Source organism: Schistocerca cancellata, chromosome 2 (assembly GCF_023864275.1).
Source record: "Schistocerca cancellata isolate TAMUIC-IGC-003103 chromosome 2, iqSchCanc2.1, whole genome shotgun sequence".
NCBI classification, from domain to species: Eukaryota; Metazoa; Arthropoda; class Insecta; order Orthoptera; family Acrididae; genus Schistocerca; species Schistocerca cancellata.
The window spans coordinates 837,720,262-837,732,857 of record NC_064627.1 but is presented as its reverse complement, the minus strand read 5'-3'; the positions used below and the strand labels follow the sequence as shown (position 1 = coordinate 837,732,857).

The window sequence follows — 12,596 nt, the reverse complement described above, 5'->3', positions numbered from 1 at the left end:
CCAACGCGTTAATGGAAATATTTTAGATCTGGTAGCCACGAACAGACCAGACCTCATCGACGGTGTCAGTGTTGACACAGGGATTAGTGATCATGATGTCATTACGACTATGGTTACGAAAGTTAAAAAGTCGGTCAAGAAGGCTAAGAGAGTATTGTTACTAGAAAGAGCGGATAAGCAGTTGTTAGCATCCCACTTAGTAAATGAATCGACTTCATTTACTTCCGGTACGATGGACGTGGAAGAACTATGGGCAAATTTTAAACACATTGTAAATCACGCATTGGACAAGTATGTGACGAAAAAGTGGGTTACGGACGGAAAAGACCCACCGTGGTTTAACAGAGCAATTCGGAGAATGCTCAGGAAGCAAAGGCAGTTGCACTCGCGGTACAAGAAAGGTCGGGAGAATGAGGACAGGCAAAAGTTAGTAGAGATTCGTGCTGCTGTAAAAAGAGCGATGCGCGAAGCATACAACCATTACCACCGTCATACGTTAGCAAAAGATCTTGCTGAAAACCCAAGGAAATTCTGGTCTTACGTAAAACCGGTAAGCGGGTCGAAGGCTTCCATCCAGTCACTCACTGATCAGTCTGGCCTGGCAACGGAAGACAGCAAAACGAAATCTGAAATTTTAAATTTAGCATTTGAGAAATCTTTCACGCAGGAGGATCGTATAACATACCGCCGTTTGAGTCTCGTACAGATTACCGTATGGAGGACATAGTGATAGACATCCCTAGGGTTGTGAAGCAGCTGAATGGGTTGAAAATAAATAAATCGCCAGGTCCTGATGGGATTCCAATTCGGTTTTACAGAGAGTACTCTACTGCATTGGCTCCTTACTTATCTTGCATTTCCGCGAATCTCTCTCCCAACGTCAAGTCCCGAGCGACTGAAAAAAGCGCAGGTGACGCCTGTATATATGAAGGGTAGAAGGACGGATCCTCAAAATTAAAGAGCAATATCTTTAACATCGGTTTGTTGCAGGATTCTCGAACATATTCTCAGTGCGAATATAATGAATTTCCTTGAGACAGAGAAGTTGCTGTCCATGCATCAGCACGGCTTTAGAAAGCATCGCTCCTGCGAAACGCAACTCGCCCTTTTTTCACATGATATCTTGCGAAACACGGATGAAGGGTATCAGACGGATGCCATATTCCTTGACTTCCGGAAAGCGTTTGACTCGGTGCCCCACTGCAGACTCCTAACTAAGGTACGAGCATATGGGATTGATTCCCAGATATGTGAGTGGCTCGAAGACTTCTTAAGTAATTGAACCCAGTATGTTGTCCTCGATGGTGAGTGTTCATCGGAGGTGAGGGTATCATCTGGAGTGCCCCACGGGAAGTGTGGTAGGTCCGCTGTTGTTTTCTATCTACATAAATGATCTTTTGGATAGGATGGATAGAAATGTGCGGCTGTTTGCTGATGATGCTGTGGTGTACGGGAAGGTGTCGTCGTTGAGTGACTGTAGGAGGATACAAGATGACTTGGAAAGGATTTGTGATTGGTGTAAAGAATGGCAGCTAAATCTAAATATAGGTAAATGTAAATTAATGCAGATGAATAGGAAAAAGAATCCTGTAATGTTTGAATACTCCATTAGTAGTGTAGGGCTTGACAGTTACGTCGATTAAATATTTGGGCGTAACATTGCAGAGTGATATGAAGTGGGACAAGCATGTAATGGCAGTCGTGGGAAAGGCGGATGGTCGTCTTCGGTTCATTGGTAGAATTTTGGGAAGATGATGTTCAGCTGTAAAGGAGACCGCTTATAAAACACTAATACAACCTATTCTTGAGTACTGCTCGAGCGTTTGGGATTCCTATCAAGTCGGATTGAGGGAGGACATAGAAGCAATTCAGAGGCGGGCTGCTAGATTTGTTACTGGTAGGTTTGATCATCACGCGAGTGTTGCGGAAATGCTTCAGGAACTCGGGTGGGAGTCTCTAGAGGAAAGGAGGCGCTCTTTTCGTGAATCGCTACTGAGGAAATTTAGAGAACCAGCATTTGAGGCTGACTGCAGTACAATTTTACTGCCTCCAACTTACATTTCGTAACCACAAAGATGAGAGAAATTAGGGCTCGTACAGAGGCATATAGGCAGTCATTTTTCCCTCGTTCTGTTTAGGAGTGGAACAGGGAGAGAAGATGCTAGTTGTTGTACGAGGTACCCTCCGCCACGCACCGTATGGTGGATTGCGGAGTATGTATGTAGATGTAGTTTATTTCGAGTAGGTACTGGAGAACACCTGCCTTATATGAATGTCGCCAGGCCTTTAATACGTCTCACACTGACTTGTGATTAACATTCGCTGCATATTTCCTACTTGGCCGGCTCGACTGCTGCCTAACTGGGAATTGGGACAACTAGACGTAAGTAGAAGCACACACACGGTGTAGGTTCAAATGGCTCTAAGCACTATGGGACGTAACATCTGAGGTCATCAGTCCCCTAGAACGTAGAACTACTTAAACCTAACTAACCTAAGGACATCACACACATCCATGTCCGAGGCAGGATTCTAACCTGCGACCGTAGCAGCTGCGCGGTTCCGGACTGAAGCGCCTAGAACCGCTCGGTCACAGCAGCCGGCTCATGGTGAAGGTCTGTCGCTAAGTAGTATCGTGATAAAATGTGCGCTTCAAGTACAGATGTTTGTTAGAATAACACGTAGTTTCCCCAGCTCACAAGAACTATTCTTCTTTGTATGTATCAAACGGAATACTAATGCTGTCTTTTGTCGACAATGGTGACATGCGACAGTAAGTTATGGTGCAGATGAGAGCCTTCCTGCCGTAGATGCGCTAATGGTGTGGGAGAAGCTATTCACATTCTTGGCTTACTCGGAAGTGACGTCTAAATGATGTGTACGCGTCCAGCGGCACATTTCGAGCTGGCCGAATGTGACAATGACACCAGCTTCTCCCGGCGATGGGCGGACCCTCGGAAATCGCAGGAAATCGCGACATATTAGGAAATAAACAGCCAAATATTTGAGACAGTTTAGAACAGGGACGGCCACGGCGAGCCAAACTGCACGCGTGCCGTCCAGGGCTCGGTCCGCCTCGCCACTACTCGGCTTTCCTCGGTCTTTCGCGGCACAGCTCGGCACGGCGCGACATTTCACTAGCTGTGCGATGCGACATCTTTTCATCCGGCATAGGATACGTTAGTTGATTCGTAGTGGCAGCCATGTTTATTCCTCGCTATTTGTTAGCGATTCGTAGGAAGTTTGTAAGTACTGTTTAGTGGTTGTTGCAATGGAACCCACACTCACAAAGAGGCGGGGTAGTGACAACGCCACGAGCCTTCAGAGCTGAATGGGAATCGCAATATTTTTTCGAAGAGAAGATGAAAATTCTCAATGTCTATTATGCAGTCGCATACTCGCCGGGCACCGCAAATTTGCAATAGAACGGCATTATAACACCACACACAAAGAATTTAATGATTTAGTTGGGGCTGATAGATCAAACAATGTGGCGGAATTAAGAAGACTTATGTTATGCAGCGAGACGGACCGAACGTGAGTACCCCTTACAAATCTTTGTGTTTCTGATTTTTCTATTCGTACGTATTTGTCGTTAGAATTCGAATTTAGAGTTCACTCAATTTTTGTTTCCTTCTTTTTTTTTAGCCTGCAACCAAACCTGTCTTTAAGAGCAAGCTACAAAATAACGCTCAAAATTGCAAGAGCGAATAAGCCTTTCAGTGATGGTGATTTCACCAAGGAGTGTATTGTTGAGGTGGCGGAACTCTTGACGCCACTGGAAGTAAAGAAGTTTGGTGAAATTAAGTCTTTCCAGACAGACAATAGCGGATGTCTACAGGCAGTTAACTGATAGTGCCTGCAGGTTTATTGCATTCTCGATTGCTTTGGACGAGTCGACCAACATTTCGGACACAGTACAACTAGCGATTTATCTTCGTGGAGTTGACACAAATTTGCACGTGACGGAAGAATTGTTAGATTTAGTACCAATGAAAGACACTATGAGTGGTGCCGACTTACTAAAAGCAGTCGATGAGGCAGTTGAAGAGGCAGTTGAAGCTGTTGACCTGAAATGGAAAATCTTAGTTTCAGTCACCACGGATGGAGCGCCAGCAATTCGAGGGCTCAAAATAGGCTTGTAGCATTGTTGCGTAAAAAACTAGGACGATCGACGTAAGATTGGTACGGAATCATTGTTTTGTACACCAAGAAACTCTGTGCTAAATGTGCAAATTTGGAGCACGTGATGAAGTTGGTAGTCACAACAATAAATATTTTGAAGTCGCATGGCTTAGTACACCCTCAGTTTCAACAGTTTCTCATGAAACTGAACGAAGAGTACGGAGATGTTATTTACCACTGGGAAATAGGTTGGTTAAGTCGGGGGTCATGCTTCGAGAGATTTTTCAATTTAAGACTCGCTATTGTTGAGCTTCTGGAGGAAAAAGGAAAGCCAGAGTCAAAATTAGAAGATCCAACATGGATTGCAGACCTCGCCTTTTCAGTTGATCTGACTACACACTTGAACGCTCTCAATAAGACTTTGCAAGGTGAGAAGGAGCTTATTCCTGATCTGATGAAAAAAGTGGATGCATTTAATAAGAAACTCGCATTGTGGAAGGAACAACTCATGACAAAGAATACCGCCCATTTCCCTACGCTCTCTAAAGTCAGAGAAAACGCAACTTCTGACGAATTCGTTTCTGTGTTGGAGGTACTACAAGCACAATTTTGTAAACGTTTTCAGGACACTGTCAGTCTGACATCTGTTCTTGAACTATTTTCTAGACCCTTTGCCGTTTCAGTTGAAAGTGTCCCAGTGCATTTGCAAATGGAATTGATCGATCTGCAGTGTAATTCCGTTTAAAGGACATTTTTTTACGAAGGTTTTCCTCGGAAAGAGGCTGCGAAAGTTATATCAATGTTTGGATCGACATACGTATGCGAAAAGTTTTTTTCGATTATGAAACTAAATAAGTCACGATTACGTGGCAATCTGAGTGACGAAAATACGAGAAACTGACTACGTTTATCCGTGTGCCGTCAGTTTGTGCCGGATATGAACTTTATTATGTCTACAGCGAACCAAAAATAATTACATTAATGGTGATAATTTTGTTGTATTTGTCATATGTTTTGTTGATAATTGTAGTTATTGCAAATTCTGTACAGTAGTTCCAGATAATAAAGTTTGCTTGTTTCATATATTGTTGGTGTAATGCAGTTTCAAACCCAGCGTTATTGTTATTTTTCTGTAGGTGTACGAACAGCCAACAAAGATTCAGTATTGCTCAACATGATGTGTTGTATAGAGCTTAATATAATCAAATGTAATATGAAACCAAGCCACATTCTAGCAGGGCGGATTCTTTACGCGAATGCTCGTCGCATGCGGCGTGTTCGTAGTTCCGCGCATGCTAGCGCAGTCAGCTGGTGTGGTAGTGGGAGACGTGTGACGTCAGAAGGGAGCGATCCGCACGCGTGTGAAAGCTCGGCACGCGTGCATGCACACGTGCCGCGTTCTTGGCCGTCCTTGGTTTAGAATATAAGTGTAATTTCTGGTCATATCACTCGCAGCAATTTTACTCTTCATTTTCTAATCAGACATAAATCGCAAAATCTAAGAAACTCGTTCCTCGGAGAGCACATTCTTATATGTAAATGATATAGAGTGTTGGACAGCAAACTTTTTAAAATTAGTAAAGAGAGTTCCACGATCTGTTAAAAACGCTGAGATGATTATACTTGCACATGGTATGATACGAAAATACTTCCTTCAACATGAACTATTACGCTATGCTGAAGATATCCAACTAACAACAACCATGTTTTTGATTTTGGTATCTCTTAGAGGTATTTCCCACTGATGCCTCAATGACAGTTATAAAACAGCGTACCAAACTTGTGACAATTTTTCAACGCACCATTGCTTTGAAATGAAATACTGTCAGCTATAACAAAAGCAGCGAAATACGACGAAGTCAATATGGCGTTTGTCGTTTTGAGTGCTTCTACCTATGGACGTCACTTCCTAGTAAACGGTGAGGACTTTCATTCCAAGCTGTGACTTCAAACACCCAAAGTTCTGACTGGCCAGTGCAGGTACCACGCAGACAGCTCGACACAGGGGAAGTCGCTCTGGAGCTATGAAGCAATGGGGTGGGAGGCGGGGGGTGGGGGGGGGGGTGCAGCAGCTCAGCAACCGACGGAGCCTGCTTGAGATGCATCGTGCCAGCCAGGAAGAAAACTTACAATGAATCGTATTCCGTGTGAAGCGGGCCTTAAGCGAGCCTAATAGTCCCGGACTGTAAATTGCTTGACACAGATTACGAAAATACCAACCCATAATCTCCAGGTTGGACAAAGCCCCCTACCGTCAGATGTCAGCAATCGGCTCTGGCATTCCTAAGAGCCAATAGGCAGCCACACCAGTGATGAATTATATGTTACAAAATACGTAGGCCGGTGGCACGAAATGAGGTTCGGGTTACATTAGTTTGCCGGTACACAGAGTACGTAAGTTGGCTAAATTAGTTTATCAACCACGTCTGTCTAATCTGTAATACCAAAGCAATCGACGTAAATTGGACTTCAGAGGAGAAAGGTCCTAGCGGATAGCGATCGTGGGAGAATCACACTTAAGAACTACCATTCGCTTCGCAACTCGATAAATTTCTCGAAGCAACTGATTTCAGGACGCATATAACGAAGAAACTTGGTATCCGTGAATATCTTCTAAACTTCAATGAAAGAGACCGCTGGTGACATTAGCACATACATGGAAAAACGTAAGGAATCGAGATGTATCTTGTGCTCTGTGAAGATTCTCTACGACGGCGATACCAGACAATAGAATGCTACGTACGACATGAAACTTACGCCGATGACAAACTGTACAAGTCAGAGTCAGGTACGTCATTCGGGGCTGCTTCACCTTCACAGAATGCAGCCTATTTATCGCTGCCGGTAATCGCACTCCTCAACCCCACGTGTAATACGTGACATTGCCTCGCTCAATAGACTGAGTGGAAACAAGGGCATCTAAGTGTAGCTAAGCAAGTGAATTCGAATTAGTTTCAGCTATACTAACATTTAATAACGTCACTATTCAGGAATTTACAAGAATTAGCCACAGTGGCACACCAACTATAAACTAAAACATTTCTTAAATCCAGGCCACGAACAGTTAAAAGCGCGAACAATGTGAGGAAATCTAATCATCCCTATCTTCTTACTCGATACCATTTCAAAGGACAGAACAGTTTGAGTGTATTTAACATTACTCTTATCAGAATTTAATGCCACATTCGTTTATAGTTATTTAGGAGAACAAGGCAGTTCTCGAGATGAATGGATACAGACAATTGTGCTTTATTGGGCCCCACTCCCCTCCCAAATATACGAAATGAACATTCCACCATCACATTTCATAGTTCCCGAGACAAAAATGTCGTGCCAGATGTAAATCAAGGTGGTGATGAAAACCGACGATGTTTATGGAGTATGAACTAAATGCAATGATTCTCGTCGCAAAAATGAAAAACACTGCGGCTAGACGACAGAACACAGCATGTTTCAGAGTGCTGAAATTGTATTAATTAATCGTGAAGCATAGGCAAAAGCACTAGCATATACATATAAGGGAGATTATTTGTGCTTTCAGTCTTGAAAAATACCATGATACGGAAATCGCGCGCATTAACTTAGACACTCATTTCCGTTCACCTACCACTCAGAGAACTTTTTGCTTGATTTTTTGAAATAATTCGTTTTGTGGTAATATCTTATAAATATCTGCAAAGAATGTACATAGGGTAAAAAATATGACCCGCAATAGCTTCAAAGGAAAGGATCGGAGAGTGATGTCAGTGCTCTGGAAAATATTTTCTCACCTATTACCAACTTAAGATGCAGGATGCAAGCTTTCAGGTACCACACGAGGAAATAGCTACATACAAAATCTACACCCAAATAGCTGGACATTGATACTGAAGATGAAGTATAGTACCACCATATAGGTACTTTGTTCCTTCAAATACCCTTGAGATATTATACTGCTGAATTGTTAGAGACGCAAATACAGACAAAACCATCAAACTTCTGAAAGTTTACCCAATCACGTGGAACAAACAAAATGTAATATCTCACAATGTGAAGCTGCAACATAATAAGAAACTACGCAATTTTACTGGAAGCACTGTACACACTATGGACTATAGGTTTTGAAGGTTACTCGTATCACTGCATAGATTGAAAAGAAAGAAAGAAAACATTAGATGAATATATGGTCCCAGAGAAGAAAATGTAACACGGATAACTGGGAAAACATCTGGCATTTACATCATATTAGAAAGGTTCACTGAAGCGTGTGCCAGGGACATTTGAAAAATCGATGAAATGAGAGTATTTATAAAATGGGCACTGAAATGATGACTATTCAATGTTATTACGAGGGGCGTTCAGTACGTAATGCGACACACTTCTGAAAGCAGGTTGCTTTCATACAGGATTCCCGTACACCACATACCTCCCACTCTTTTGGCTACAAAACATTTTTCGACACTATCTCCGTCACCTTACTGCGAGAGCCTGTATGCTCACGTAGTATCACTCTACTGTCAACGTCAGAGCCAGTGTGCTGTTGCATCAGTGATTATCTCTCCATTATTCACATACTGCTTCCTGCAGAGTTCATCCTTCATTGGGCCAATCGCGGGGAAGTCGGAAGGTTTGAGATCCGGACTGTAGGCTGTATGACGAAGAACAGTCCAACGAAGTTCTGTGAGCTCCTCTCAGGTGAGCAGACTTGTGTGAGGGCTTGCGTTGTCTTGTAGGAAGGGAAATTCGTTTGTATTTTGTGGTGAAAAACACACAAGTCGTTTCTTCGGTTTCCTGAAGGTAGCACAATTCACTTCAGAGTTGATCGTTGCATCATTAGAACAGCCTCGTAACGCGCAAGCATTTCCGCACAGACGGTCCTTCATTGCTGTTTATGGTGGTCTGTTAGGCTGCGAAGAGATCAGCAGGCGCACACACCTTTGAGCTACCCAACTGGTGGACGAATGCGTCAGCACTGCCAACAGGTACTTACAGCTGGGCACGGAGATATTTGATTGTGATCCGTCGATAATCTCGAATGAGAGTGTCTGCACGTTCAAACACTGCAGGAGTCACAGTTGTTTGCGGCCGGGAGGCAGGTGGGAGACTGGACACGTTTTGCGCGAACTTCTTGCTCCCAACAATTCACCGTGCTTTTGTTCATTGCCAGTTCTCCTTAGACATTATGCAAGCGCCTATGAGTATCTGCGATGCTCTGGTTCTCTACCGCAAGCAAGTCCATGACAGTCCTCTGCTTGGAACGCACCTACGTTACAAACGAAATTTTGAAGGCTACATACAGTGCCGTAACCTATCACAGCTACATGATACTATAGGGGCTGAAACGGGAATATTGCATAATGTCCTACAACAAATTCCGCGACAAATAAAACGTTTTGCATTACTTATTGAACTCCTCTCGTAATTGAAGGAAAGTTAAGCGAGCTGTTTGTGTGAGGTACGAACATTGTAGTAGAAATGGTCTTACTATTTCAACACTAATAACTGAGCACAGATTCATCCATAAGTTTTACAAGAGAAGTATCAAGAAAGAGTCGAAGTAGAAGTACCGTAATAAATACATAGAGTTTTGGAATAGTAGAGAGACCAAAGCCGGGATGCCAACTACAACGTGTAAATTCATTCTTCAAGTGAATGAAGAAGAAGAAGAAGAAGAAGAAGAAGAAGAAGCCGTCTTATCAGGAATGTTGAGTCTTAACGACTGTCTCTTACCAATTTAAAGAGCTCTGTATTTTTCTGTGATATTGAAAGCCGCGAACTTCTGCGGATGTCTTCTTCCTGTAAAATGAAACATTTAGTGACGAATCAGCACAAATTATTCTACAATGAGGACAAAGTGATGTCTCGTAATTGTTTATTTGCTTCTACCTATTTGTAACCTGACATGTAGCAGCTAAGATGAGTCGCAAATTTACGTTACGTTAATAGATGGCAGTATTTGACATTTGCTACAAAAGATACAACTTCTGCTTATAAGGAAGTGAGAGTTTCTTAGTGATAATAGACTTTGTTGCTAAGAATGAGAGAAAATTGTTGCACTATTGAATTTATTGCTAGAAGTCTTATTTTTAGGCTTTAATGCCGTGATGTTTGGAGCATTTTAAGACTAAAGCAACAATCTTGCTAATTTTAAAATCTTACCTCAGGCTTTTGTTACCTAGAGGAATGCTGTCTCACTACACATATTTACGAGTATATAGAATTTAGATAACTGTTTCAAATTTTCCTGTTTTCAAGACACTAAATGTTTAACTTTTTGAAACCTCTCAATTTTATTTACTTTATTGGCCGTTTTGGAGTATAATTTGGAAACCTTAACAGTGCAGATGAATGATATTTCTGAATAACCTAGCTACCAAAGCATTAGACTTATTTCCAATAAAATTATTGTAAAACGGAAAAGTAGCCTGTTTGTTCTTAAGTAGCAGATGGACCTACGAGCAGTAGTGCAATTTTTAAACCATGTCGTCTTTATAACGGACAAAGATTTTCAAGTAGTGCAGAGGCGTAATGCCTCATGTCGTCACAAGGAAATGTTACAGCTAGAACAGCTGTCAGACAGTAGTTGCCTGGGATATTAGGTAACTGTTGGCACCGAGTACGCACCTCAAGAGAGAACAGTACTTACTTAAATCGAATGTTTGTCTTTTGCAACAGAACATCTTACTTTTTAGCAGTATCCAGCTTTGGAACGGTAAAAATTCTTTGTTGCTAGTATCACCAGAGAAAGAAAGCTCTGTTTACTATTCTTATAAATGGCAAGAACGTATTTTCAGTGCCAAAAAGCTACTTCAATACATGTTCAATGCTCGTGTTTCATTGAGACAAGGTACAGAGGAGGTCGTTCACTTAAAATACAGCAGTAGAGATCTCACTAGACGCTTCAGGTCTATGAATTTCGTACAAAGTGAAGCAGCAGTTCACTGTATCAGCTTCAAATTTTGTATGGTACAGTCTGAATTTAAAATGTAGCGTCCTCTTGGCAGTTTCTACTGAATGGTTATGCTTCGCACTTACCATTGTCGAGACTGATGATGCTCGCTTGGACAGAGACAGGGACAGCCTCGACAGCCTCCGGAATTCGTACTCCTGCTATAAAATGACAGTTATTAGGATGTTACGAAATACTTGAGTATTAGGTAAGAGGTTTCGCATTTGTGTACTTACGAGTTCAGGCGTGCCCGACTCTCCCGGTGATTCGTCCTCGTCTGCACTTGACAGCAGCACCGAAAAGCTCTTGCTTCTTTCGGTCAGTTCCTTGAAAGTTCCTTGGTCTTCAACATTGCCCTATTAAAAGCAAATAACATTTTCTCTATATACCGTTTAAAAAACTGCGCGCGCGAGCCCACACACACACACACACACACACACACACACACACACACACACTGAATGTCTATCATTAAACTGTAATTTAGGTTAACAAAGTGCTAAAAAGAAACAGCACTAAAATGCCTGTATTCAATGTATTTTTGCTCCATGATATAATGTTAGATTTACTACAGAGTTACATCACTGAATTTGTCTCATCAGGATCTAGTATTTGACGGCAAAAATAGCACAGTTCCATTTAAAAAATAACGTCAATGCATATATATCTGTTCATGAAGTTATGAACGCATTGCTGTTTGTGTCAGCATCATTGTTCGACTAGGTGGAAACAGATTACAGTAATGTCTTTAACGGGTCAAAAGCAATTTGATGTGAAGTTGTTAGGCGCATATATACAGGGTGTCCCGCCTAAGAGTCATCAGACGGATTTCCTCTCATTTTTCGGCGGATATTTGCAATTTAGATTTCAGAATGTGTAATTCGAACCAGCACAAACAAATACTGCTCTTCACATGTCTTATGGAACGCACAATGTCGAGTTAAAACTTCGGTTTGTTTCCTTTTATAAGCAAAATGAGTTTTAAAGCAGAATTTTACGTACCCATTCAATTCAGCTGCCCCAAATCATTCTCTAGCGATGTTCGTCTTATCGATATGTATTGAAAGCTGCAGTATAATATGAAGAATAACCATATTATTATTAATTTTTATTAATTTTATTAATATCTTTGTGAATGTTTTCATTAATGTGATACGTGCGAACAGTTCAAGATTTACGTGATATTCTATTTACTACAAAAACGGCTCTACTATGAATTAGGAACAACGCATGATGTGGACTGTTGTCTTACTATCTCAGGTAGATCCCTGAACTCTAAGGATGGTTGGAAGATGTAAAGGGCAGCAGTACAGGCCGATACCCTACGAAAGTAAAGAATGACGGAACATGAATGTTAACCATTATGGTTTTCTGACAGCAGTTTGATTGGATTCTATAAAACTGAGACGTATAGGGATTGGAGACATATACGAAGAAACAGCGAGAACTTTTTGTTTGAACGCTTATGCAGATGGTAGCCGGGCCTTCAGGTAGTAGTGTTTGTACTTGACCGCGAGCGTCACCTTCGCAATGTGCTTAATAC

At 41.9% G+C, this 12,596-nt stretch overlaps 1 protein-coding gene across 1 annotated transcript in view; it reads right to left on the bottom strand.

Moving 5' to 3' along the window:
- LOC126162750 (ATP-binding cassette sub-family C member 4-like) overlaps window positions 1-12,596 on the bottom strand; it is a 229,314-nt gene that overhangs the window by 76,078 nt on the left and 140,640 nt on the right. The window contains exons 12-14 of the mRNA XM_049919432.1: window positions 11,290-11,409; window positions 11,140-11,214; window positions 9,835-9,900 (exon numbers count right to left, since the gene is read on the bottom strand). Coding sequence (XP_049775389.1) covers window positions 9,835-9,900; window positions 11,140-11,214; window positions 11,290-11,409 — 261 coding nt within the window. The remainder of the gene's footprint in view (window positions 1-9,834; window positions 9,901-11,139; window positions 11,215-11,289; window positions 11,410-12,596) is intronic.